Source organism: Crinia signifera, chromosome 4 (genome assembly GCF_055691185.1).
Source record: "Crinia signifera chromosome 4, ASM5569118v1, whole genome shotgun sequence".
NCBI classification, from domain to species: domain Eukaryota; kingdom Metazoa; phylum Chordata; class Amphibia; order Anura; family Myobatrachidae; genus Crinia; species Crinia signifera.
This window is the reverse complement of record NC_139220.1, coordinates 336,912,869-336,938,851: the sequence shown is the minus strand read 5'-3', so window position 1 is coordinate 336,938,851 and position 25,983 is coordinate 336,912,869. Positions and strand designations below refer to the sequence as shown.

Genomic DNA, 25,983 nt, shown 5'->3' with positions numbered 1-25,983 from the left:
CGTGACGCTCTTCTCCCATGTGTCCCCTCTGTGACTCCCTTCTCTGCGGCGTCCCCTCTGTGACTCCCTACCTCCCTGTGTCCCCTCTGTGACTCCCTTCTCTGCGGCGTCCCCTCTGTGACTCCCTACCTCCCTGTGTCCCCTCTGTGACTCCCTACCTCCCTGTGTCCCCTCTGTGACTCCCTTCTCTGCGGCGTCCCCTCTGTGACTCCCTACCTCTCTGTGTCCCCTCTGTGACTCCCTTCCCTGCTGTGTTCCCTCTGTGAGTCCCTTACCCGCTGTCCCCCCCCCCCCCCCCCGTGACGCTCTTCTCCCATGTGTCCCCTCTGTGACTCCCTTCTCTGTGGCGTCCCCTCTGTGACTCCCTACCTCCCTGTGTCCCCTCTGTGACTCCCTTCTCTGCGGCGTCCCCTCTGTGACTCCCTACCTCCCTGTGTCCCCTCTGTGACTCCCTTCTCTGCGGCGTCCCCTCTGTGACTCCCTACCTCCCTATGTTCCTAGCTATAGTATCACTTACCTGCAGCTTGTGGAGCGATGTATTTGGCGACTGCGGCTGATACAGTCATTAGTATTGTAGGATACAGGACCCAGGAGAAGTACTGCAGGTACCTGTACTGTTCCAGAGCGTCGTACACCCACAGATTGACTTCAGGCCCAGGAAGATACAGAGAGGGGAGACAGGATGGAGACATTAATGTGTTTATCTGCCATCACTCCATCTCCATCTTATTGTACATGGACGGACCCATTAATGACCCTTATGCTTGGACTTGTGGTTCTCCAATTCCAGCATGTATGGGAGGCTTGCTGGGCCTTTTTGTTCTACTACAGAACCCAATATCTATTTTTGACACTTTTTAACTCTTTTTTTGTCTGTATTTATCCAATCAGGGGCCCTTATTCTGGTTGGTGCGGTCGAGCCGCATATGCGGCTCCGACCGCACCAGACGAATCCCCGCCTACAAGACGGATCGGCACGGCCGTCCGTACACGGACGGCTGCCGATCCGCATGAAAATGGTGGAGGCGTACGCCTCCACCATGGTGGGAGCTGCCCCCTGCATTCGATGGTCGTCGACCATCGAAGGCAGGTCCGCACGCCGCGGCAGCTCCCGCAAGCTGAGACCACACGGACAATCGTCCGTGTGGTAGCTTGTATGGGGGCTGAAAGCTGACATCCGGCGACGTCAGCTTTCCGCCCCCATGAGTTGCGTCATGGCCTCATTACCATGCGTACGCCCCGCGTTTGCATGGGAACGCCCATGAAACGCGGGGCGTATACATAGGGAAATGAGGGCATGAAGCCCCTCACGCCCCTATACGCCCCCTTTGCGGCGTACTAACGTTATGTGCGGCGAATTCGCCTGCACATGCGCAGATTGACCTCTGCGCATGTGCAGACGGAAAACATCGGCGGTACGGCCGCACGCGGGCCGTACCGCACGAACCAGAATAAGGGCCCCCGGTTTAATGAGCTCGGGGTTGGTTATGCTTGTGGGGAGGGGGTCCCCATGCCAATTTTTTTTATTATTATTTATTTAATTTTCCTATTATTTACACAGAGAAGCCAGCACGGTTCTGACTGATACGAGTGATATGTGAGATCTGACGGATCTGACTGATCTGACTGATACGAGTGATATGTGTGATCTGACTGATCTGTGCAGGCTTCAGCCAAATACACCTGGAAAATGAGGAGTATTTTCCAGCCGTATTTTCTGTAGAATTACCGGCAGAATTCAGTAGTACGAATGATAGTAAATGAGCCATATATTGCCGTATTCTATCTATGGTGTATTCATTTACACCGGGACTCGGCTGAGCTTGCTGTATATAAATATGACAAATCTCCCAATTAAATTACCTTACCAGCCGTATTTTACATCGGATGGGTATGACTACGTGCATTCGTACCATCTGAAATATTCCTTTAAGTGTTTAATGCATGAAATATTAGAAGGGCATAATTTATTAAAATGGAAGGCAAAGGTCTATCAGCTGAGACCCAACAAAGGTATATAAACTCATAAATTTTCCCATAATGTGTATGTAATAGAATGTATGCAGGCTGGCAGGGTGGGGAACCCACTATCACTGGTGTTTGGGAGCATTCTCCAGGCCAGTGGTAATGCTGGGAGGTGCAGTGTCCTATGTCTGATTATACAGTACCAGCTGAACTGGCACAAAGTGACATCATCGCATTGTATATCGCGAGAAGACGCAGCCTCTGACATCAATATTATTTCCTTTTATTATTCATATATTTATGTCAGAAGCTGCGTCCTCTCGCAATATACATTGCGATGATGTCATTTGTGTGCGCATCTCCTGGGGTTTGATGAAACACCTTACATCTGGGTACTTACACCTGGGTACTTAAGGGATTAAGGTTAGTAGTTTGTAGTAGTTAGTAGTTTGTACTGGGTACTTAAGGGATTAAGGTTAGTAGTTTGTAGTAGTTAGTAGTATGTACTGGGTACTTACACCTGGGTACTTAAGGGATTAAGGTTAGTAGTTTGTAGTAGTTAGTAGTATGTACTGGGTACTTACACCTGGGTACTTAAGGGATTAAGGTTAGTAGTTTGTAGTAGTTAGTAGTTTGTACTGGGTACTTACACCTGGGTACTTAAGGGATTAAGGTTAGTAGTTTGTAGTAGTTAGTAGTATGTACTGGGTACTTACACCTGGGTACTTAAGGGATTAAGGTTAGTAGTTTGTAGTATGTACTGGGTACTTACACCTGGGTACTTAAGGGATTAAGGTTAGTAGTTTGTAGTAGTTAGTAGTATGTACTGGGTACTTACACCTGGGTACTTAAGGGATTAAGGTTAGTAGTTTGTAGTAGTTAGTAGTTTGTACTGGGTACTTACACCTGGGTACTTAAGGGATTAAGGTTAGTAGTTTGTAGTAGTTAGTAGTTTGTCCTGGGAACTTACACCTGGGTACTTAAGGGATTAAGGTTAGTAGTTTGTAGTAGTTAGTAGTTTGTACTGGGTACTTACATCTGGGTACTTAAGGGATTAAGGTTAGTAGTTTGTAGTAGTTAGTAGTTTGTACTGGGAATTTACACCTGGGTGTTTAAGGGATTAAGGTTAGTAGTTTGTAGTAGTTAGTAGTTTGTACTGGGTACTTACACCTGGGTACTTAAGGGATTAAGGTTAGTAGTTTGTAGTAGTTAGTAGTTTGTACTGGGTACTTACACCTGGGTGTTTAAGGGATTAAGGTTAGTAGTTTGTAGTAGTTAGTAGTTTGTACTGGGTACTTACACCTGGGTACTTAAGGGATTAAGGTTAGTAGTTTGTAGTAGTTAGTAGTTTGTACTGGGTACTTACACCTGGGTACTTAAGGGATTAAGGTTAGTAGTTTGTAGTAGTTAGTAGTTTGTACTGGGTACTTACATCTGGGTACTTAAGGGATTAAGGTTAGTAGTTTGTAGTAGTTAGTAGTTTGTACTGGGTACTTACACCTGGGTACTTAAGGGATTAAGGTTAGTAGTTTGTAGTAGTTAGTAGTTTGTACTGGGTACTTACATCTGGGTACTTAAGGGATTAAGGTTAGTAGTTTGTAGTAGTTAGTAGTTTGTACTGGGTACTTACACCTGGGTACTTAAGGGATTAAGGTTAGTAGTTTGTAGTAGTTAGTAGTTTGTACTGGGTACTTACACCTGGGTGTTTAAGGGATTAAGGTTAGTAGTTTGTAGTAGTTAGTAGTTTGTACTGGGTACTTACACCTGGGTACTTAAGGGATTAAGGTTAGTAGTTTGTAGTAGTTAGTAGTTTGTACTGGGTACTTACACCTGGGTACTTAAGGGATTAAGGTGAGTAGTTTGTAGTATTATTATTATTATTATAATTTTATTTATAAGGCGCCACAAGTGTTTCGCAGCGCCGTACAAAGGAACAATACAGGGAGACAAAACTTGGCATAACATTGAATAAATATCAAAAATACAGTACAAATAAAGAGCGCCACAGTTCAATACACATTACAGCTTAAATGTAAGTAGTGAGGACCCAATCAACATACAACTAGAGGCTTGAGGCCAATGATGGAGATGAGTATGAAGAAGGTCACTGAGTGTTGGAGTAAAGGAGAGCTGGGAGTGACATGTGAAGAGAAGTGGGCTTTGACAACAGGAGGGAAGAGGGCCCTACTTGGAGGAGCTTACAATCTAGTAAGTAGTTAGTAGTTAGTACTTTGTACTGGGTACTTACACCTGGGTATTTAAGGGATTGAGGTTAGTAGTTTGTATTATTTAGTAGTTTGTACTGGGTACTTACACCTGGGTACTTAAGGGATTAAGGTTAGTAGTTTGTACTGGGTACATACACCTGGGTATTTAAGGGATTAAGGTTAGTAGTTTGTACTGGGTACTTACACCTGGGTATTTAAGGGATTAATGTTAGCAGTTTGTAGTAGTTAGTAGTTTGTACTGGGTACTTACACCTGGGTACTTTAGGGATTAAGGTGAGTAGTTTGTACTGGGTACTTACACCTGGGTATTTAAGGGATTAAGGTTAGTAGTTTGTACTGGGTACTTACACCTGGGTACTTAAGGGATTAAGGTTAGTAGTTTGTACTGGGTACTTACACCTGGGTATTTAAGGGATTAAGGTTAGTAGTTTGTACTGGGTACTTACACCTGGGTATTTAAGGGATTAAGGTTAGCAGTTTGTAGTAGTTAGTAGTTTGTACTGGGTACTTACACCTGGGTACTTAAGGGATTAAGGTTAGTAGTTTGTACTGGGTACTTACACCTGGGTATTTAAGGGATTAAGGTTAGCAGTTTGTAGTAGTTAGTAGTTTGTACTGGGTACTTACACCTGGGTACTTAAGGGATTAAGTTGAGTAGTTTGTACTGGGTATTTACACCTGGGTATTTAAGGGATTAAGGTTAGTAGTTTGTATTATTTAGTAGTTTGTACTGGGTACTTACACCTGGGTATTTAAGAGATTAAGGTTAGTAGTTTGTACTGGGTACTTACACCTGGGTATTTAAGGGATTAATGTTAGCAGTTTGTAGTAGTTAGTAGTTTGTACTGGGTACTTACACCTGGGTACTTTAGGGATTAAGGTGAGTAGTTTGTACTGGGTACTTACACCTGGGTATTTAAGGGATTAAGGTTAGTAGTTTGTACTGGGTACTTACACCTGGGTACTTAAGGGATTAAGGTTAGTAGTTTGTACTGGGTATTTACACCTGGGTATTTAAGGGATTAAGGTTAGTAGTTTTTACTGGGTACTTACACCTGGGTATTTAAGGGATTAAGGTGAGTAGTTTGTACTGGGTATATACACCTGGGTACTTAAGGGATTAAGGTGAGTAGTTTGTACTGGGTACTTACACCTGGGTACTTAAGGGATTAAGGTGAGTAGTTTGTACTGGGTACTTACACCTGGGTACTTAAGGGATTGAGGTGAGTAGTTTGTGTGAGCCTGATGGCAATGCGTACTTAGCATTGAAACGTTGCTGTGATAATAAATGTTTATCATATTGATGATAGATTCTTTGTCACAGAGATCAGTGTCAGCAACACTCACGTCTTTGTAACTTGGCGATAGTCACATCCAGTCCGAAGCTGATTGTTGCCATTGTGATCCCCAGCAAAAACAGGAAAATCCAATCCTCACCGAAACGCAGGAGGGTATTCCGCAACATCCGACTCACAGCTGCAATAGAGAGTAATACTGAGTATACACTGATAATGGTCACTTACAGATCGAGGGCTGAGGGGAGACTAGAAAGTGGGGAACCCTATGGTGTTCTTTGCAACAACTTTTTTAAATCTAAATGTTGGTAGTTTCTCTTTCGAGACTCCCCCTTGATGGGTAAATGGCTTCGCTGAATGGATCTCTCGCTACTCTAGGCCTTGGCCTAGTTACGTGATCCTGTGCATAAAGATGGTGGAAGTGGAAGATGTGAGAGATCTGTGGAGAAAGGAGCTGGGGAAGAGGGTCTCGCAGGCTTACTTCCATGCCCCGGCAATGTGTGTGCAGTTCAAACTGTTGAATTCACAGCAGATCCCACTGACATTTAGGGACACTGCTTGGATCTCCTTTCAATGGAGGCTTTATGGTAGAGGGAGCCTTATGCCCCTTTCAGACCGCACATATTTACCGTTTTATTGCCGTTTTTACCGTTTCAAAACGGTAATGTGTGCGGTCTGAAAGGTGCTGAGTGATTTTACCGTTTCCAAAAAAACGGTCTTTGGAAACAGTAAATATGGAGGGTCCGACCCGTTTATTTGGTGCCTAGAACGGGTCTGAAACGGTATTCTCCTCCCTCCCCCCCCCCCAGCGCAGGGAAGGGAATGGTCGTGCTGGGGGCAGGGGGTCCCTGCAACCCCGGGGCACTGTGTCCTGCCCTGCCCAGGGTGAGAGCGGGGGCTGCTGCACTGCACCGAGGAGGTGAGCGGGGACGGGCGGCTCTGGCTGAGGTGCAGGCGGCTGTCTGCCCTGTCTCACCAGTTCCGGAGCGGGGCAGCAGCGGAGTGCGGGCAGCGGGAGTACGATGAGGATGTCCCGCTGCCTCTGCGGTGGGGTGGTGGTGGGAGAGACGGTGCTGAGAGACAGTCCGACATTGGCCGCAGCAGCAGCACCACAGGGTGTGCTGATGATGAGAGGGACGGAGCGCAGCCAGCGGTGCAGCTGATGGAGAGCGGGCAGGGGAATGCATGGTGAGGTGATGCCCCCCATCACCTCACCATGCGCCCCCATGCCCGCTCTGCATCAGCTGCACCACTGGCTGCCTGCTCTCTATCCCTCTCATCATCAGCACACCCTGCACTGCTGCTGCCTGTGTCTCAGCGCCGTCTCTCCGAGCATAGTAGACGGGGGGCTTTACTGCTTTTCACTATAGCTTTCACACCGCAAACCTGCTTTAGACCAGGTATTTACATGAAAGGGGTTAAACTTGTTCTGACCCGTTTCAAAAACCGTTTTAAATACCTGGTCTGAGCAGGTTTTGCGGTGTGAAAGCAGCATTAGATTTCAACGTTCCCGAGTGTCTAGGGGAGGTGTGTCTAGGGGAGGAGTGTCTAGGGGCGGAGTCTATGGACCACTTTGTATATAAGTGTCCCCTTATTGTAAAGGGTTTGGGAGTCCCTGGGTATTCCCTGCCTATTGGGGCAGGAGCATTCATAGGGTTTGGGAATTATAATTTGTGCACAATTTCTATGATTAATGTAGTGGTCAGGTATCACACGGGGCATTGACAAGGGGTGTGACGTGAAGTAGCTACTTAAAGGGCAATCCCACAAATCAAATATACAAGAAAAAAAGAAGAAAAAGTAGCGCTAATACACCAATGAGATACTTCGAATAACATAAGGTAGTTTAATAATACAAAGCACAGAAAATCAACTGATAAATATGCAACACCTCTGATAGTAACTGCATAGGATCTGTTCCTAGATATGCTGCCAGAAATAAAGTCCACAAATAAGTCTCCAATAGAACAGTGTCTCTGTCAGTTACCACAGTGGGCAGTATTCAATGTCATAGTTCTCCGTGCATGGAGAGCGTTTTATTTCGCTCTCCATGCACTCTCCGTGTTTCGGAGGGCTCGCTGCCACTCCTGCTCCCTGTATTCAATGTGGTTAAGACTCGCCGCCACTCGCGGCGAGTCTTAACCCCTGCAGCGGACGAGCGTCCGCGGCAGGGAGCTGGCAGGGAGCCGGGGGACGGAGGAATGTTTAGGGGAGGGGGGCTCTCCGGGACCCAGGCAGCACAGGCTGCCCCCCCTATAGCCAGCGGGGGACCCAGTATTCACTGCACCCGTTCGTGCATATTAACGATCGGGTGCAGTGAATATATGAATATGTAATGAGCGGCTCAAGCGCTCCGGCCCCCTGCTGGCTGCACTGTGTAAAAAAAAAAAAAAAAAAAAAGAAAATAAATATTTTTTTTTTAAATTAAATATATATTCATGTGCTATAAGCACATGAATAAAAATAACATGCCCCTTCACAGAAAAAAAACCCTGATTTTTTTACACCAAAATTAAAAAAAAAAAACCTTTTAGTTTAAAAGTTCACATTCCAGCTCTCCATCAAAAGATGGAGAATTTCTACACGGAGAGAGACGGCGAAAATCACTTAGAAAGACGGCGAATATTTCACATTGAATAGGGTGGTTCACTTTTGGAGAGCAAAATGCTCCGTCCAAGGCGAAAAAAGCTAAAATTCTCCATAAAACACGGAGAACTTTTCTCATTGAATACTGCCCAGTGTGACCACTTGGGGAACGCATAGCAGCAGTATCCTCCATATTGGTGGTATTAGTGAGAGTCAGAAAGGTGTGTGGAAAAGATTTCTGGGTGGGGGCTGGTCCGGATCCAAATGGGATATAGGGGTGTATTTATCATTATATTGCAATGCCGGCGTGATGACATCACCGGGCATCGCATTGCGGTATCATCTGATACCGCCGAGATGTATTATTATGGGGACGCAGGGACAGGGCACGAGGGAGCCCACCCCTATGGAGCTAAGCTCGGCATACTGTACAACATGGTGGTGGGCCGAGACTATCGGCCACGAGGGAGCCCACCCCTATGGAGCTAAGCTCGGCATACTGTACAACATGGTGGTGGGCCGAGACTATCGGCCACGAGGGAGCCCACCCCTATGGAGCTAAGCTCTGCATACTGTACAACATGGTGGTGGGCCGAGACTATCGGCCACGAGGGAGCCCACCCCTATGGAGCTAAGCTCGGCATACTGTACAACATGGTGGTGGGCCGAGACTATCGGCCACGAGGGAGCCCACCCCTATGGAGCTAAGCTCTGCATACTGTACAACATGGTGGTGGGCCGAGACTATCGGCCACGAGGGAGCCCACCCCTATGGAGCTAAGCTCGGCATACTGTTTATGTGTAACCTCCTCTTCGGAAGTGTGTTTTTATCTTCCAGCTCTCTCCAGGCACAATCCTAATGACTGCCTGGGAGGGGAAGTAGAAGGGGAGGAGTTGGCCACTCGTTTAAATTTAAAGTGCCCATGCTCCCTGTAGTCACCCTTCTATTCCCACTGTAACTCCAGTAACATCCGTGGACTTGGAGAAAGGGGATCTGTAACGATCAGATCAGGTGATCGATCAAATTAACGTATGCCTCCTGTTATGATTATCTGTTCAATCAATGTATGTCTGATATTGGTGTAATAGTTATGTCTCCTGTGAGTATTGGAATCAGGACATGTCTTGTATGTAAACTGTAGGTGACCCTGGTTTTAGTTTGAGGCCTGTATTTCCTCAGTGTGACATCTGTGGACTCCTCCGGAGTTAGGATGTAAGATAAGATCTGAGCCCTCATAAACCATGGTCCAGAAGAAGAGGTTAGAGTTTGTCCCCTTCCTTCACATCTCTTATCAGTGGGTCTGCTATGCAAGGAAAGAGGATCAATCACTTTGAAAACAGCAGACTGTACATTGCCAGGGACCTTCCACACTCCTTCAGCATGGAAAGAGTGGAATCCCAAGGGTGGGAGGGATGAGGGAGCCTGCAAGGTATAACTAAGACCTTTCTCCCTATAGTCAGAGTCACTACCTGGGGGTCTAGCAATCAGGCTGTAGGCGACGAGAGATTTCTTGTGGAGAACCCCCCCACTTCAGGATTGTAAGATACGGTTCTGTCATTTTTCTCTTTTTATTTTATTTCTGAAATTGCATTCAAAACTTGTGTACTTTTAAAATCATTGTAATGTCTTGTAACCATTTTGTTTAAAGCTCTGTAGTATTTCTAGGAATAAATAATACATATTCCCAGTTCTGGTTCTGTGTTCCTAAGACTCATTAGCCTCAGGAGAGAAAGGCTGGAAAACGTTACCATTGTTATCTTGTATTGTGTGGTCAGGGGCGAGCCAAGCCGCCCCTTGCGCAGTTTCAGGCGCTAAAATCAGGTTTTGGCTGGTGGCAGTGTACCTCAAGGAAAGGACCCGAGTGTCCTGAGTAAACCCCAGTCACGGCCGGCGCTGCTCAGATTGACGTATCGGAGCAGGCGACCGGTGGGTCCGTGACATTTGGCGGCAAGCGGTGGGGTGGAGAATTCATTTTTCTCTTTAAGAACTTAAGTGAGTGTGGGTAAAATTTTGTGAGAAATACCCACATCACCAGAATCAGAACTCAGAGCTTTACTATAGTTTTAAAAGTCACACAGTGGATGCAATTTCTGTTCCCTCCCTTCTCTTGTTTTTCTTTCCTATCATTTTATTTGACAAGTGTGAGACTCCGGATGGCTGATTACCAGCAGATGAGGAGAGATGACCTGGCGGTCGTGTGTGTGCAGAGGAATATCCCTTGGTCTGGCCAGAGTAGAAAACGTATGATTCAGGCACTAGTGGATGCCGATCGGACTCTAGCTGCTGGAGGAAACCAGTCCATGGACAATCCTACCCCAGGGGCTCAGTCAGCACTGGACAGTACAAACGATTCCGCGCCAGGGTCAAACACTTCTGCTGGACCCAGCAAGTCTACACTGCCGAGCGACCTTCTAGCTGTTATCAGGCAAATTAAGAATGTGAACCCCGTATTCGCTTTGCAGCTGGTGCAGTTCTGCCAAGGCATTGTCGACAGAGAGGCTGCGGAGCGCAAAGCCACTGTGGACAGAGAGGCTGCGGAGCGCAAAGCCACTGTGGACAGAGAGGCTGCGGAGCGCAAAGCCACTGTGGACAGAGAGGCTGCGGAGCGCAAAGCCGTACGAGAGGCTGCAGAGCGTCAGGCTGAGCGTGAACACCAGTTGGTGCTGGGGAGGCTCAGAGGCCTGATCGCTGTTGGTGAACCAGTGGAGGATGATACAGGGCATCATGATGGCGAACCTTTACGTGAGACTTTATCTGCCGTGGCTACTGAGTTAGCAGGAGATGGGCTTCGTACTGAACTTTTACTGTCTGCGGAAGTAAATAATGTGTTGGATCATGACGTGGACTCTGTTATCAATCATGGGGAGCCTAACAAGGGACAGAGGTCCCAAATGACCGCTGACGCGAATTTCACCGGACCGCGTCATGCACAGTTCCCTGTCTGGGAAGCAGACAGAGGAAGCCAAGTGAGTGTCAGCTTGGTTGTGAGTAAAGAGCTGGCCCTGGACACTACCACCGATGCTCAGAGAGCTGACATCTCTGCTAGCACCAGGGAGACTGTAGGATGTGTGGCAGTCAGGGAGACTGCAGAGTACAAATCCCCTACAGCACCAGAAGAGCCCAGTGAGTATTCTGACTGCATAGTGAAAGTATGCAGGGAAGAGACTATGTCGGAAATAGGAATGGGACTTTCTGACTGTATGCACACAAGTATGTGTGGGACTACTGATGTGGGACTTTTATTAACTCCACACATATCTGTCGCTAACCCTTCTGAACCATATGATGCATCTCAGGTAGTATGTAACCATGCTGAACATTGCAATGTTGTTATTTTGTGTGAAGCCCCTGGGATGATCTGTGATAGTGCCGTACCTTCGGTGGAGGTGGAGGGTGAGTTAGAGACAGGTATAGTGGGTAATCCTTGCCAGTTTGTGGGGTTAAAGGAATGCCCTAATCTGGTTGGGAATGAGTCACCCTCACTCATCAGTGGTAGGAGTGCTGATGGTGATGTCATTAAGGTTGCTGTGCCAGACGTTAACCCTGTTCTTCCAGTGATGTCTGGTTGTGACATCGTGCCAGGGGTCGCTAACTGCACAAATGGGACAGATCTGAGTTGGTTGCAGGCAGCGCATGTACCTGCCAATAAGTTACTGGTGACAACATGCTCAGATAACCCCATTCCTGCTCAGAGACAATGGGATCCAGATATAGCGTTTTTGCCACGGTGCAATTGTAAGCCAGCAGGATGGGCCCCATGTGTTGTGGAAGATGCACAGGCTAATTTGCAGGTATTGCAGGATGTCTCCCCAGGTTATGATATTGATGTTACTGTTGATAATGTGATGTCTTGCGCTACTGTGGGAAATGTGGTACCAGGTATAATAAGTGACCCGGTGGGTCCTGTGTGCACTGTAGACCTGTCAGATAGGGAGAGAGTGTCCCTTACTGCAGCTTTCCCCCCAAACCCCCCTCCTTACTGTAGCCACACAAACACAGGTACAGGAACACAGCAGGGGTTCCCTCCAGACACTGAGAATCCTCCAGAGAGTGCATTTTTCCAGCATCACTGGATACCGGATGCCTCTCCTGAGAACCTCAGTGGCACCACCCCAGCCACAGAACCTGCGGGTCTGGGAGGGAAGGTCAGGCTCAGGAAGGTGTCCTGGACTGCCATGGAAAGCTTGGCTTTCCACGCAGAACTGAGAATCAACCCTGCACAGGCTGCCCCATACCTGGGAAGTGGGAAAGATACCCCTGGGTACAGTGAGAGGGTTGTTCCAGGAATAGAGCCAGTGGCTAGTAGGGAAGCTGCTGTGTGCAACCAGAAGGGTGGGAGGGCCCGCGAAGCACAGGTAAACTCAGCTATATTAACCTCAGGAAAGCTGAGCTGGGATGTTCCCAAGACAGGGGACAATGACCTGCTGGTATTCCCCTTGCAGAAACGTGCCCCCCTTCACAATTCACACACACAGACACAGAGAGCGAATCTCCTCACAAAAGGATGAGGTGTGAGGTGTTGAGTGAGTGGACCTTCCCCCCAGTGAAGGGGAGGGGGGGTCAGTCAGCTCAGGAGAGGTGCTGGGAAGACATTTTTAAGTCTGTATATAGTGCTGGGAGAATGCCCCACACCATTGGTATAGTTAAACGTGCCGAGTTACGAGTCCCAGGGGGATGGCCGTTTGGGGTGTGGCGGAATGGTCTGGTACTGATCTCAGTGAGTAAGGCCAAACTGCCAGCTGCAGGGGAGAAACCGTGTCCAGGAGTCCGACGCACAGCTGTGGTGGGCTGTGTCAATACCAGCCGGGATGGACACAGCTCCCCCTATATCAGTGTGCTCACAGACTATGGGTTCGAGGACACCTGTGTGCTTTTAGTTTGCCATCTCCTGCGAGAGGGACAGGGACTATGCCCATTGCCCACCCTAGCCACGGCTATGGCGTCAGGTGGTGCCATGACAGACGTCAAGTATAGTAATGCGGATGGACTCTCACGGCGAGGAAGTGAATAGCGCACTGAGGAGATGGTGACGTGGGTCACCACCTCTGTGCGCCATTTTAAAAGGGGGAGGTGTAACGATCAGATCAGGTGATCGATCAAATTAACGTATGCCTCCTGTTATGATTATCTGTTCAATCAATGTATGTCTGATATTGGTGTAATAGTTATGTCTCCTGTGAGTATTGGAATCAGGACATGTCTTGTATGTAAACTGTAGGTGACCCTGGTTTTAGTTTGAGGCCTGTATTTCCTCAGTGTGACATCTGTGGACTCCTCCGGAGTTAGGATGTAAGATAAGATCTGAGCCCTCATAAACCATGGTCCAGAAGAAGAGGTTAGAGTTTGTCCCCTTCCTTCACATCTCTTATCAGTGGGTCTGCTATGCAAGGAAAGAGGATCAATCACTTTGAAAACAGCAGACTGTACATTGCCAGGGACCTTCCACACTCCTTCAGCATGGAAAGAGTGGAATCCCAAGGGTGGGAGGGATGAGGGAGCCTGCAAGGTATAACTAAGACCTTTCTCCCTATAGTCAGAGTCACTACCTGGGGGTCTAGCAATCAGGCTGTAGGCGACGAGAGATTTCTTGTGGAGAACCCCCCCACTTCAGGATTGTAAGATACGGTTCTGTCATTTTTCTCTTTTTATTTTATTTCTGAAATTGCATTCAAAACTTGTGTACTTTTAAAATCATTGTAATGTCTTGTAACCATTTTGTTTAAAGCTCTGTAGTATTTCTAGGAATAAATAATACATATTCCCAGTTCTGGTTCTGTGTTCCTAAGACTCATTAGCCTCAGGAGAGAAAGGCTGGAAAACGTTACCATTGTTATCTTGTATTGTGTGGTCAGGGGCGAGCCAAGCCGCCCCTTGCGCAGTTTCAGGCGCTAAAATCAGGTTTTGGCTGGTGGCAGTGTACCTCAAGGAAAGGACCCGAGTGTCCTGAGTAAACCCCAGTCACGGCCGGCGCTGCTCAGATTGACGTATCGGAGCAGGCGACCGGTGGGTCCGTGACAGGATCTATGGTAAGTACAAAATTCCAAGGGGGCCCATTAATGCATACCCTCTGACTGTACCGATTTTGCCGGTACAGTACCGTTTTTTAACGGTCTGTACTGGCAAAAATCAAAGTGTACCGATGTACCGATTTTCAGGACTTCAAGACATCCTTCTTCTTCTGGTCGGCGATCAGCCGCTCCCAGTGGTCTATTGCGGCCAGCGTGCATCGCTTGCGACCAGCGCTGACATCAGGCAGGGATCCGTCCACCCTCCTCCTGATTATCAGCAGCAACTGGGTATGTGCCTCTTTAATTTAGCCCCGCCCAGTAGTGACGTCAGGTGAGCCGATGCATTGCCGGGAAGGGACCATGTTTTGTGCAGTGTATCTGTGTTCACATTGGAAGAGTCTCATCCCGGATCCATCACAGTGAGTCTGGCGGGGATGTCTCTGTGTACACTGACTTTCTCTGCATTTTTGTCCTGTTAGGGGGTTAGAACGAGCAACAGATGATGTATATGACTGTGCTGCGTGTCAGCTCTTTGTGTAACCTCAGATTACATGTATTCTTTTGCAGCATTACACAGACACATGAGCTTTCTGCCTTGCAGATTATTATTCTCTGTGCATTGCTTTAGTATACAGTACCTAAATACTGTAGAACAGAGGGATTACAGGGGCAGATGTATCATAGCAGCGCTTATCGCGCCGCTATGATACTTCCTGCTTCGCCTCAATAGCGAGGCGAAGCAGGAAGGGACATCGACAAGATGTATTAACATCTTGTCTGCCGAAGCGGGGGAGCGTTAACTCCCCCCTTCGGCGATGTCCCTTTCTGGAGATAGCGCATCAGTTAATACTGATGCGCTATCTCCTGTCCCCCGGCCGGCCGCACTGGGCATGCGCGGGATCTCGCTGTTCACGCGAGATCCCCAGCGCAGCCCAGACCTAACAGCAGGGACAGCGCTGTCCCTGCTGTTTAGATAGGGCTTCGCCAGCCTGATGCTGGCGAAGCCAAACCCGGCTTCGTGCGGAACGGTCAGCGATGCTGACCGTTCATACATTCGGCCTGCTATCATTTTGATAGCAGCGCCGATATGGACAGGGGCGCATAGCGCCCCTGTCCATTACCGCATCCCGGCCGCTTCATACATGGGGGAGAAGCGGTATCAGTGCACATAACGTGCGCTGATACCCCTTCTCCCCCATAACGACCCTTCATACATCTGCCCCATTGTGTGTTAACTTAACGTTATGCGATAAAAAATGCCCAGTACACATTCGAAAAGGGGTGACCACGCCCCCTTTACCAGTGACCACACCCACTTTACCCAAGGTCACACCCCTTTCTGGATGTGTACCGAATTCTGCCCTTCAGATGTTGCAGGCTATGTTAATGCCCTGCATGCTGGGACTTGTGGCAGGCTTGCCTACCCTCCGGCATTCAGCGGGAGGCTTCCGATTTTTGCATGAGCCTCCCGCTGCCCCGCAAAACCCCGCTGTGCTCCCGGTTTCTGGGACCCCAATTGTAATTTGGACTGCGCATGCGTGCTTCTGCAACTGGTGGGGGTGGGACCCGCATCACAGCCGGCCACCGCCGGGTTCTGAGTAGCCGGCTGAGCTGCTGTGTGCCTACAGGAAGTCGCTCTAGTCTGTGTGGCTGTGCACGTCGGGACGAGGAGCAGCAGAGAGCTCAGCTGTCAGTCAGGGCTCTGCTGCTACTTCCTGGAATCTGGCCCCGCCCCCCACTGACTGAGCTCCGTGATGCCGGCAACTGCTCTGCACTGAGCTCTTCCTGCTTTATACCTGCGGTGAGCTGGATCCTCCTCCTACATACTCCAGTCCCGGGTCCCTGCACCCGGCTCCCAGGAAGCAGCAACACAGCCAGGTGAGTGCTGTGTACACTGGGGGAGTGAGGAGCTGTATAGAATAATAATAATAATGTGTGATTGGATGTAATGTGTGTGCTGGGGCTGTATATAATGTATGGGGTGGGGTGGGGCTCTGTAATATATTATAATACAGTCATGTGTGTGCTGGGGGCTGTATATAACGTGTGTGGGGGGCTCTGTAATGTAATACAGCGGTGTGTGTGCTGGGGGCTGTATATAATGTGTGTGGGGGGCTCTGTAATGTAATACAGTGGTGTGTGTGCTGGGGCTGTATATAATGTATGGGGTGGGGGTGGGGCTCTGTAATGTAATACAGTCATGTGTGTGCTGGGGGCTGTATATAATGTGTGTGGGGGGCTCTGTAATGTAATACAGCGGTGTGTGTGCTGGGGGCTGTATATAATGTGTGGGGGGTCTCTGTAATATAATACAGTCATGTGTGTGCTGGGGGCTGTATATAATGTGTGTGTGGGGGGGGGGGCTCTGTAATGTAATACAGCGGTGTGTGTGCTGGGGGCTGTATATAATGTGTGGGGGAGGGGGGTTTCTGTAATATTAATACACAGTGGTGTGTGTGCTTGGCGCTGTATATAATGTGTGTGTGGGGGGCTCTGTAATGTAATACAGTGGTGTGTGTGCTGGGGGCTGTATATAATGTGTGTGGGGGGCTCTGTAATATAATACACAGTGGTGTGTGTGCTTGGCGCTGTATATAATGTGTGTGTGTGGGGGGGCTCTGTAATGTAATACAGTGGTGTGTGTGCTGGGGGCTGTATATAATGTGTGTGGGGGGCTCTGTAATATAATACAGTGGTGTGTGTGCTTGGCGCTGTATATAATGTGTGTGTGTGTGGGGGGCTCTGTAATGTAATACAGTCATGTGTGTGCTGGGGCTGTATATAATGTGTGTGGGGGGGGGCTCTGTAATGTAATACAGCGGTGTGTGTGCTGGGGGCTGTATATAATGTGTGGGGGAGGGGGGTTTCTGTAATATAATACACAGTGGTGTGTGTGCTTGGCGCTGTATATAATGTGTGTGTGGGGGGGCTCTGTAATGTAATACAGTGGTGTGTGTGCTGGGGGCTGTATATAATGTGTGTGGGGGGCTCTGTAATATAATACAGTGGTGTGTGTGCTTGGCGCTGTATGTAATGTGTGCTTGTGGGGGGGCTCTGTAATGTAATACAGTCATGTGTGTGCTGGGGCTGTATATAATGTGTGTGTGGGGGGGGGCTCTGTAATGTAATACAGCGGTGTGTGTGCTGGGGGCTGTATATAATGTGTGGGGGAGGGGGGTTTCTGTAATATAATACACAGTGGTGTGTGTGCTTGGCGCTGTATATAATGTGTGTGTGGGGGGGGCTCTGTAATGTAATACAGTGGTGTGTGTGCTGGGGGCTGTATATAATGTGTGTGGGGGGCTCTGTAATATAATACAGTGGTGTGTGTGCTTGGCGCTGTATATAATGTGTGTGTGTGGGGGGGGGCTCTGTAATGTAATACAGTCATGTGTGTGCTGGGGCTGTATATAATGTGTGTGGGGGGCTCTGTGTGTAATGTAATACAGTCATGTGTGTGCTGGGGGCTGTATATAATGTGTGTGGGGGGCTCTGTGTGTAATGTAATACAGTCATGTGTGTGCTGGGGGCTGTATATAATGTGTGTGGGGGGCTCTGTGTGTAATGTAATACAGTCATGTGTGTGCTGGGGGCTGTATATAATGTGTGTGGGGGGCTCTGTGTGTAATGTAATACAGTCATGTGTGTGCTGGGGGCTGTATATAATGTGTGTGGGGGGCTCTGTGTGTAATGTAATACAGTCATGTGTGTGCTGGGGGCTGTATATAATGTGTGTGGGGGGCTCTGTGTGTAATGTAATACAGTCATGTGTGTGCTGGGGGCTGTATATAATGTGTGTGGGGGGCTCTGTGTGTAATGTAATACAGTCATGTGTGTGCTGGGGGCTGTATATAATGTGTGTGGGGGGCTCTGTGTGTAATGTAATACAGTCATGTGTGTGCTGGGGGCTGTATATAATGTGTGTGGGGGGCTCTGTGTGTAATGTAATACAGTCATGTGTGTGCTGGGGGCTGTATATAATGTGTGTGGGGGGCTCTGTGTGTAATGTAATACAGTCATGTGTGTGCTGGGGGCTGTATATAATGTGTGTGGGGGGCTCTGTGTGTAATGTAATACAGTCATGTGTGTGCTGGGGGCTGTATATAATGTGTGTGGGGGGCTCTGTGTGTAATGTACTACATTTATGTGTGTACTCAACTGGCTGGGGGGATGTGTATAAATGTAATATTGTGAGTATTGAATGTAATATGGGGGGGGGGGGGTGTGTGTGTAATGTACCATAGTGGTGTAATATGGGCGATATGTATAATATAATATGGGGGATATGTGTAATGTAATAGCACTGTGTGTACTGCTCCCTGGCAAATGCAGAGTCTACCGCTGCCAAGGAAGCCACATCATTCTACCGGATTCCCCCACTGCCATCACAAATAGAGGTCATCTGGGTGTCCCCACTGCCCCTAAAGACTAAACTAAAGAGGCCGGGCACTGCAGCGTTAGGGGTGGTGGTGGCCGCACCTGGAAGCCGTACCCTTACTGTATCACTGTGCCTGTAGCAGTTCCTCAACCTGCAGCAACAGGTGGCGGCCTCTCAGAGTGGGGGTTCCGTGCCCGTGAGCTCCCTTTCTCAAGCCAGCTCTGCCAACTGTACCACCTTTCTACTTTTATATAGGTATAGAAATATCAGCTGAAGAATCCAAATTGGTGCAGCGCACATCTGGATCCTCCCTGGTTATTGGTGTGTGCACGGTGAGACTGGTCCCTCCAAGGTGAGCAGCCATCTTACTGCATACAGCAGCTGTCTAGGTCCCTGGTCCTCTATCCCTTTCACACTCTCCCTCTATCTCACACACACTTTCCTCTGACCCTCTCACTCTCCCTCTCTCACACACACACACTCCTCATGTCTCTCGCACACTCAGAGCACTCTCATTTTTCTATCTCACACGCACATATGCACACACACACACACATGCACATATAGGTGCCCATTTATCAACTAATATTTGCGGCTAAATCCCTGAAAAAAAAAAAGTTTTCGGGGGTTAACTGCAAATATTAAGTTTCACCTAAATGTATCATAGGGGGACCGCAGCCGGAATCTCCGATCCCTGCTGCGATCCTCCCTGCAGCGCCGCCGGCCACATCCCCCATAGGTTTCTATGGGGGATGCGAAGCTGCCCGATGTATCAACACCGGACAGCCCGGCATCGCACCCCTGGGCTATCGCCATTCTGGAATGGCGATAGCCCATTGTAACCTATGGCTACACAGCGCACTGCCGAGCAGGGCAGTGCGGTAAGAGGGGTCGGCGGGGGTCAGCACTTTGCAGGGACGTGCTCCTTTCGGAGCCCTGTCCCTGCAATGCCAGGGATGATCTGATCGCATTTTACAATGCGATCGTGGGTGGTAATATTCCTCCCATCATTGATAAATGTGCCCCATAGGCAGAAGTGCAGTGCTACAGTCAGCAACATTCAAGCTTGAACCAGGCCCAGAGTGTTCCACAGCTTTCTTCTGCCACTGCAGGACACACCCCTTAGTGGCGATAGTACGCCCATAGGTTAGGTTAGACACGCCCACTGGGCGGAGCATAACACACCCTGTCAGTGGCACGGCACATTTTTCGAGCATTTGAAATCTCCCTGAAACTAGTTTTCAAAAGTAGGCAAGTATGACTTGTGGTTTGCCACGTGGAGGCCTGCTGGGACTAGTTTGACTTTAAAAGCAATGTTTTTTTTATTTTAGTTGACACATGTTAACCAGACGTCCATCACCTAGGGACACTGAGGACAGCCCTGGTATGGCCGGGGATCCTTATGTAAAAAAGTGTCCCCTGGCTGTGGCATAAAACCTCAGGCTGTTGCAGCCCGGTGCTGGTTCCAAAATACGGGGTACCCCCAGGTTTTTATGTCCCCCGTATTTTTGGAACCAGGTCCAGCTCAATGAGCCTGGGGTTGGTTAGGCTGAGGAGGTGGGACCCCATGACATTTTTATTTTACTTTAATTTTAAGACTGAACCATGCACATATCTCAATGATCTGTTCATGGTTCTGTAAATTCGCCAGTCAGAACCTGATCTATTTTTTTTTTGGCGATTTTTGGTAACGTTTACCATATTACATTTGCGAGATGTATACTTCATAATGGGAAACAATCTGGATGCGAATTGAAGTGTGACCAAAAATCGCCAGGTCAAAATGTGTGAATTTCGCGGCAAAAAGTGTTATTTTTTACAGCAATTCGCACCCTATTAAATGTGCGATTTTCTGTAAACGTGCGAATTCGCCCATTTTTTACCAAAAATCGCACCCTGTTACATTTCGCCCTGAGTATACACTGATTACGGTCACACTGCTCTGTATAATAATACTGAGTATACGCTGATACCGGTCACACCGCACTGTATAATAATACTGAGTATACGCTGATACCGGTCACACCGCATTGTATAATAATACTGAGTATATGCTGATACCGGTCACACCGCACTGTATAATACTACTGAGTATACGCTGATACCGGTCACACCGCTCTGTATAATAATACTGAGTATACGCTGATACCGGTCACACCGCTCTGTATAATAATACTGAGTATACGCTGATACCGGGCACACCGCACTGTATAATAATACTGAGTACACGCTGATACCGGTCACACCGCTCTGTATAATAATACTGAGTACACGCTGATACCGGGCACACCGCACTGTATAATAATACTGAGTACACGCTGATACCGGTCACACCGCTCTGTATAATAATACTGAGTACACGCTGATACCGGTCACACCGCTCTGTATAATAATACTGAGTATACGCTGATACCGGTCACACCGCACTGTATAATAATACCGAGTATACGCTGATACCGGTCACACCGCACTGTATAATAATACAGAGTACACGCTGATACCGGTCACACCGCTCTGTATAATAATACTGAGTATATGCTGATACCGGTCACACCGCTCTGTATAATAATACTGAGTGTATGCTGATACCGGTCACACCGCACTGTATAATAATACTGAGTACACGCTGATACCGGTCACACAGCACTGTATAATAATACTGAGTACACGCTGATACCGGTCACACCGCTCTGTATAATAATACTGAGTACACGCTGATACCGGTCACACCGCTCTGTATACTAATACTGAGTACACGCTGATACCGGTCACACCGCACTGTATAATAATACTGAGTATACGCTGATACCGGGCACACCGCACTGTATAATAATACTGAGTACACGCTGATACCACACTGTATAATAATACTGAGTATACGCTGATACCGGTCACACCGCACTGTATAATAATACTGAGTATACGCTGATACCGGTCACACCGCACTGTATAATAATACTGAGTATACACTGACACCGGTCACACCGCTCTATAATAATACTGAGTACACGCTGATACCGGTCACACCGCTCTGTATAATAATACTGAGTACACGCTGATGCCACACTGTATAATAATACTGAGTATACGCTGATACCGGTCACACCGCTCTGTATAATAATACTGAGTATACGCTGATCCCGGTCACACCGCTCTGTATAATAATACTGAGTATATGCTGATACCGATCACACCGCTCTGTATAATAATACTGAGTACACGCTGATACCACACTGTATAATAATACTGAGTATACGCTGATACCGGTCACACCGCACTGTATAATAATACTGAGTATACGCTGATACCGGTCACACCGCACTGTATAATAATACTGAGTATACGCTGATACCGGTCACACCGCTCTGTATAATACTGAGTACACGCTGACACCAGTCACACCGCTCTGTATAATAATACTGAGTATACGCTGATACCGGTCACACCGCTCTGTATAATAATACTGAGTATACGCTGATACCTGTCACACCGCTCTGTATAATAATACTGAGTACACGCTGATACCGGTCACACCGCACTGTATAATAATACTGAGTATATGCTGATACCGGTCACACCGCACTCTATAATAATACTGAGTACACGCTGATACCGGTCACACCGCTGTGTATAATAATACTGAGTACACGCTGATACCGGTCACACCACACTGTATAATAATACTGAGTATACCCTGATACCGGTCACACCGCTCTGTATAATAATACTGAGTATACGCTGATACCGGTCACACCGCTCTGTATAATAATACTGAGTATACCCTGATACAGGTCACACCGCTCTGTATAATAATACTGAGTATACCCTGATACCGGTCACACCGCTCTGTATAATAACACTGAGTACACGCTAATACCGGTCACACCGCACTGTATAATAATACTGAGTATACGCTGATCCCGGTCACACCGCTCTGTATAATAATACTGAGTATATGCTGATACCGGTCACACCGCTCTGTATAATAATACTGAGTACACGCTGATACCACACTGTATAATAATACTGAGTATACGCTGATACCGGTCACACCGCACTGTATAATAATACTGAGTATACGCTGATACCGGTCACACCGCACTGTATAATAATACTGAGTATACACTGACACCGGTCACACCGCTCTATAATAATACTGAGTACACGCTGATACCGGTCACACCGCTCTGTATAATAATACTGAGTACACGCTGATACCGGTCACACCGCACTGTATAATAATACTGAGTATACGCTGATACCGGTCACACCGCTCTGTATAATAATACTGAGTATACGCTGATCCCGGTCACACCGCTCTGTATAATAATACTGAGTATATGCTGATACCGGTCACACCGCTCTGTATAATAATACTGAGTACACGCTGATACCACACTGTATAATAATACTGAGTATACGCTGATACCGGTCACACCGCACTGTATAATAATACTGAGTATACGCTGATACCGGTCACACCGCACTGTATAATAATACTGAGTATACGCTGATACCGGTCACACCGCTCTGTATAATACTGAGTACACGCTGACACCAGTCACACCGCTCTGTATAATAATACTGAGTATACGCTGATACCGGTCACACCGCTCTGTATAATAATACTGAGTATACGCTGATACCGGTCACACCGCTCTGTATAATAATACTGAGTACACGCTGATACCGGTCACACCGCACTGTATAATAATACTGAGTACACGCTGATACCGGTCACACCGCTCTGTATAATAATACTGAGTACACGCTGATACCGGTCACACCGCTCTGTATAATAATACTGAGTAAACGCTGATACCAGTCACACCGCTCTGTATAATAATACGGAGTATACACTGATTACGGTCACACTGCTCTGTATAATAATACTGAGTACACGCTGATACCGGTCACACTGCACTGTATAATAATACTGAGTATACACTGATACCGGTCACACCGCTCTGTATACTAATACTGAGTACACGCTGATACCGGTCACACCACACTGTATAATAATACTGAGTATACGCTGATACCAGTCACACCGCACTGTACAATAATACTGAGTACACGCTGATACCGGTCACACCGCACTGTATAATAATACTGAGTACACGCTGATACCGGGCACACCGCACTGTATAATAATACTGAGTATGGGTTGGGATCATTTGGTCTATTGCATTATGGTCGAAAGTCATTAGGTCGAATCCATTAGGTCGACATGCTAAAAGGTCGACATGACTCTAGGTCGACATGGGAAAAGGTCGACATGATTCTAGGTCGAAAGGTCATTAGTTCGACAGGTAATTAGTTCGACAAGGTCATTAGTTCGACATTGTCTATGTCGACATTCACAAGGTCGACATGGGGTTTTTCACTGTTTTTTTACCTGAATGTCCACACAGTCGACATGGACACAGTTTAAAGTGCACGGCATCCCCTCGCATCGCTCGCTGCGCTCGCTATGCGTCGGGCACGGTGCCTCGCTACGCTCGGCACACTATTTTATTCTCCCACCACGCCCTAGTGGATGGTAGGGCATGAAATACCGCCTGTCGGCACATGTTGGCTCAAAAAACAGTGAAAAACTCCATGTCGACCTTGTGAATGTCGACATAGACAATGTCGAACTAATGACCTTGTCGAACTAATGACCTGTCGAACTAATGACCTTTCGAACTAGAATCATGTCGACCTTTTCCCATGTCGACCTAGAGTCATGTCGACCTTTTAGCATGTCGACCTAATGGATTCGACCTAATGACTGTCGACCATAATGCAGTAGACCAAATGACCGCATCCCATGAGTATACGCTGATACCGGTCACACCGCACTGTATAATAATACTGAGTATACTCTGATACCGGTCACACCGCACTGTATAATAATACCGAGTACACGCTGATACCGGTCACACGGCACTGTATAATAATACTGAGTATACGCTGACACCGGTCACACCGCACTGTATAACAATACTGAGTATACGCTGATACCGGTCACACCGTACTGTATAATAATACTGAGTATACGCTGATACCGGTCACACCTCTCTGTATAATAATACTGAGTATACGCTGATACCGGTCACACCGCACTGTATAATAATACTGAGTATACGCTGATACCGGTCACACCGCACTGTATAATAATACCGAGTATATGGTGATACCAGTCACACCGCACTGTATAATAATACTGAGTATACGCTGATACCGGTCACACCGCTGTGTATAATAATACTGAGTATACACTGATACCTGTCACACCGCTCTGTATAATAATACTGAGTATACGCTGATACCGGTCACACCGCTCTGTATAATAACACTGAGTATACGCTGATACCGGTCACACCGCACTGTATAATAATACTGAGTACACGCTGATACTGGTCACACCGCACTGTATAATAATACTGAGTACACGCTGATACCGGTCACACCGCACGGTATAATAATACTGAGTATACGCTGATACCGGTCACACTGCTCTGTATAATAACACTGAGTATACGCTGATACCGGTCACACCGCTCTGTATAATAATACTGAGTACACGCTGACACCGGTCACACCGCTGTGTATAATAATACTGAGTATACCCTGATACCGGTCACACCGCACTGTATAATAATACTGAGTACACGCTGATACCGGTCACACCGCACTGTATAATAATACTGAGTATACGCTGACACCGGTCACACCGCACTGTATAACAATACTGAGTATACGCTGATACCGGTCACACCGTACTGTATAATAATACTGAGTATACGCTGATACCGGTCACACCTCTCTGTATAATAATACTGAGTATACGCTGATACCGGTCACACCGCACTGTATAATAATACTGAGTATACGCTGATACCGGTCACACCGCACTGTATAATAATACTGAGTATACGCTGATACCGGTCACACCGCTGTGTATAATAACACTGAGTACACGCTGATACCGCTCACACCGCACTGTATAATAATACTGAGTACACGCTGATACCGGTCACACCGCTATGTATAATAATACAGAGTATACGCTGATACCGGTCACACCGCTCTGTATAATAATACTGAGTATACACTGATACCAGTCACACCGCTCTGTATAATAATACTGAGTATACGCTGATACCGGTCACACCGCACGGTATAATCGCTCTGTATAATAATACTGAGTATACGCTGATACCGGTCACACCGCACGGTATAATAATACTGAGTATACGCCGATACCGGTCACACCGCACTGTATAATTATACTGAGTATACACTGATACCGGTCACATGGCTCTGTATAATAATACTGAGTATACGCTGATACCGGTCACACCGCTCTGTATAATAATACTGAGTATACGCTGATACCGGTCACACAGCTCTGTATAATAATACTGAGTATACGCTGATACCGGTCACACCGCTCTGTATAATAATACTGAGTACACGCTGATACCGGTCACACCGCACTGTATAATAATACTGAGTATACGCTGATACCGGTCAC

The 25,983-nt window shown here is 47.4% G+C and overlaps 1 protein-coding gene across 1 annotated transcript in view; it reads right to left on the bottom strand.

Moving 5' to 3' along the window:
* LOC146076039 (chloride channel protein ClC-Kb-like) overlaps window positions 1–25,983 on the bottom strand; it is an 83,626-nt gene that overhangs the window by 39,041 nt on the left and 18,602 nt on the right. Inside the window, exons 2-3 of the mRNA XM_083185832.1 lie at window positions 5,541–5,669; window positions 518–646 (exon numbers count right to left, since the gene is read on the bottom strand). Of these exons, the coding sequence (XP_083041958.1) occupies window positions 518–646; window positions 5,541–5,669 (258 nt within the window). The remainder of the gene's footprint in view (window positions 1–517; window positions 647–5,540; window positions 5,670–25,983) is intronic.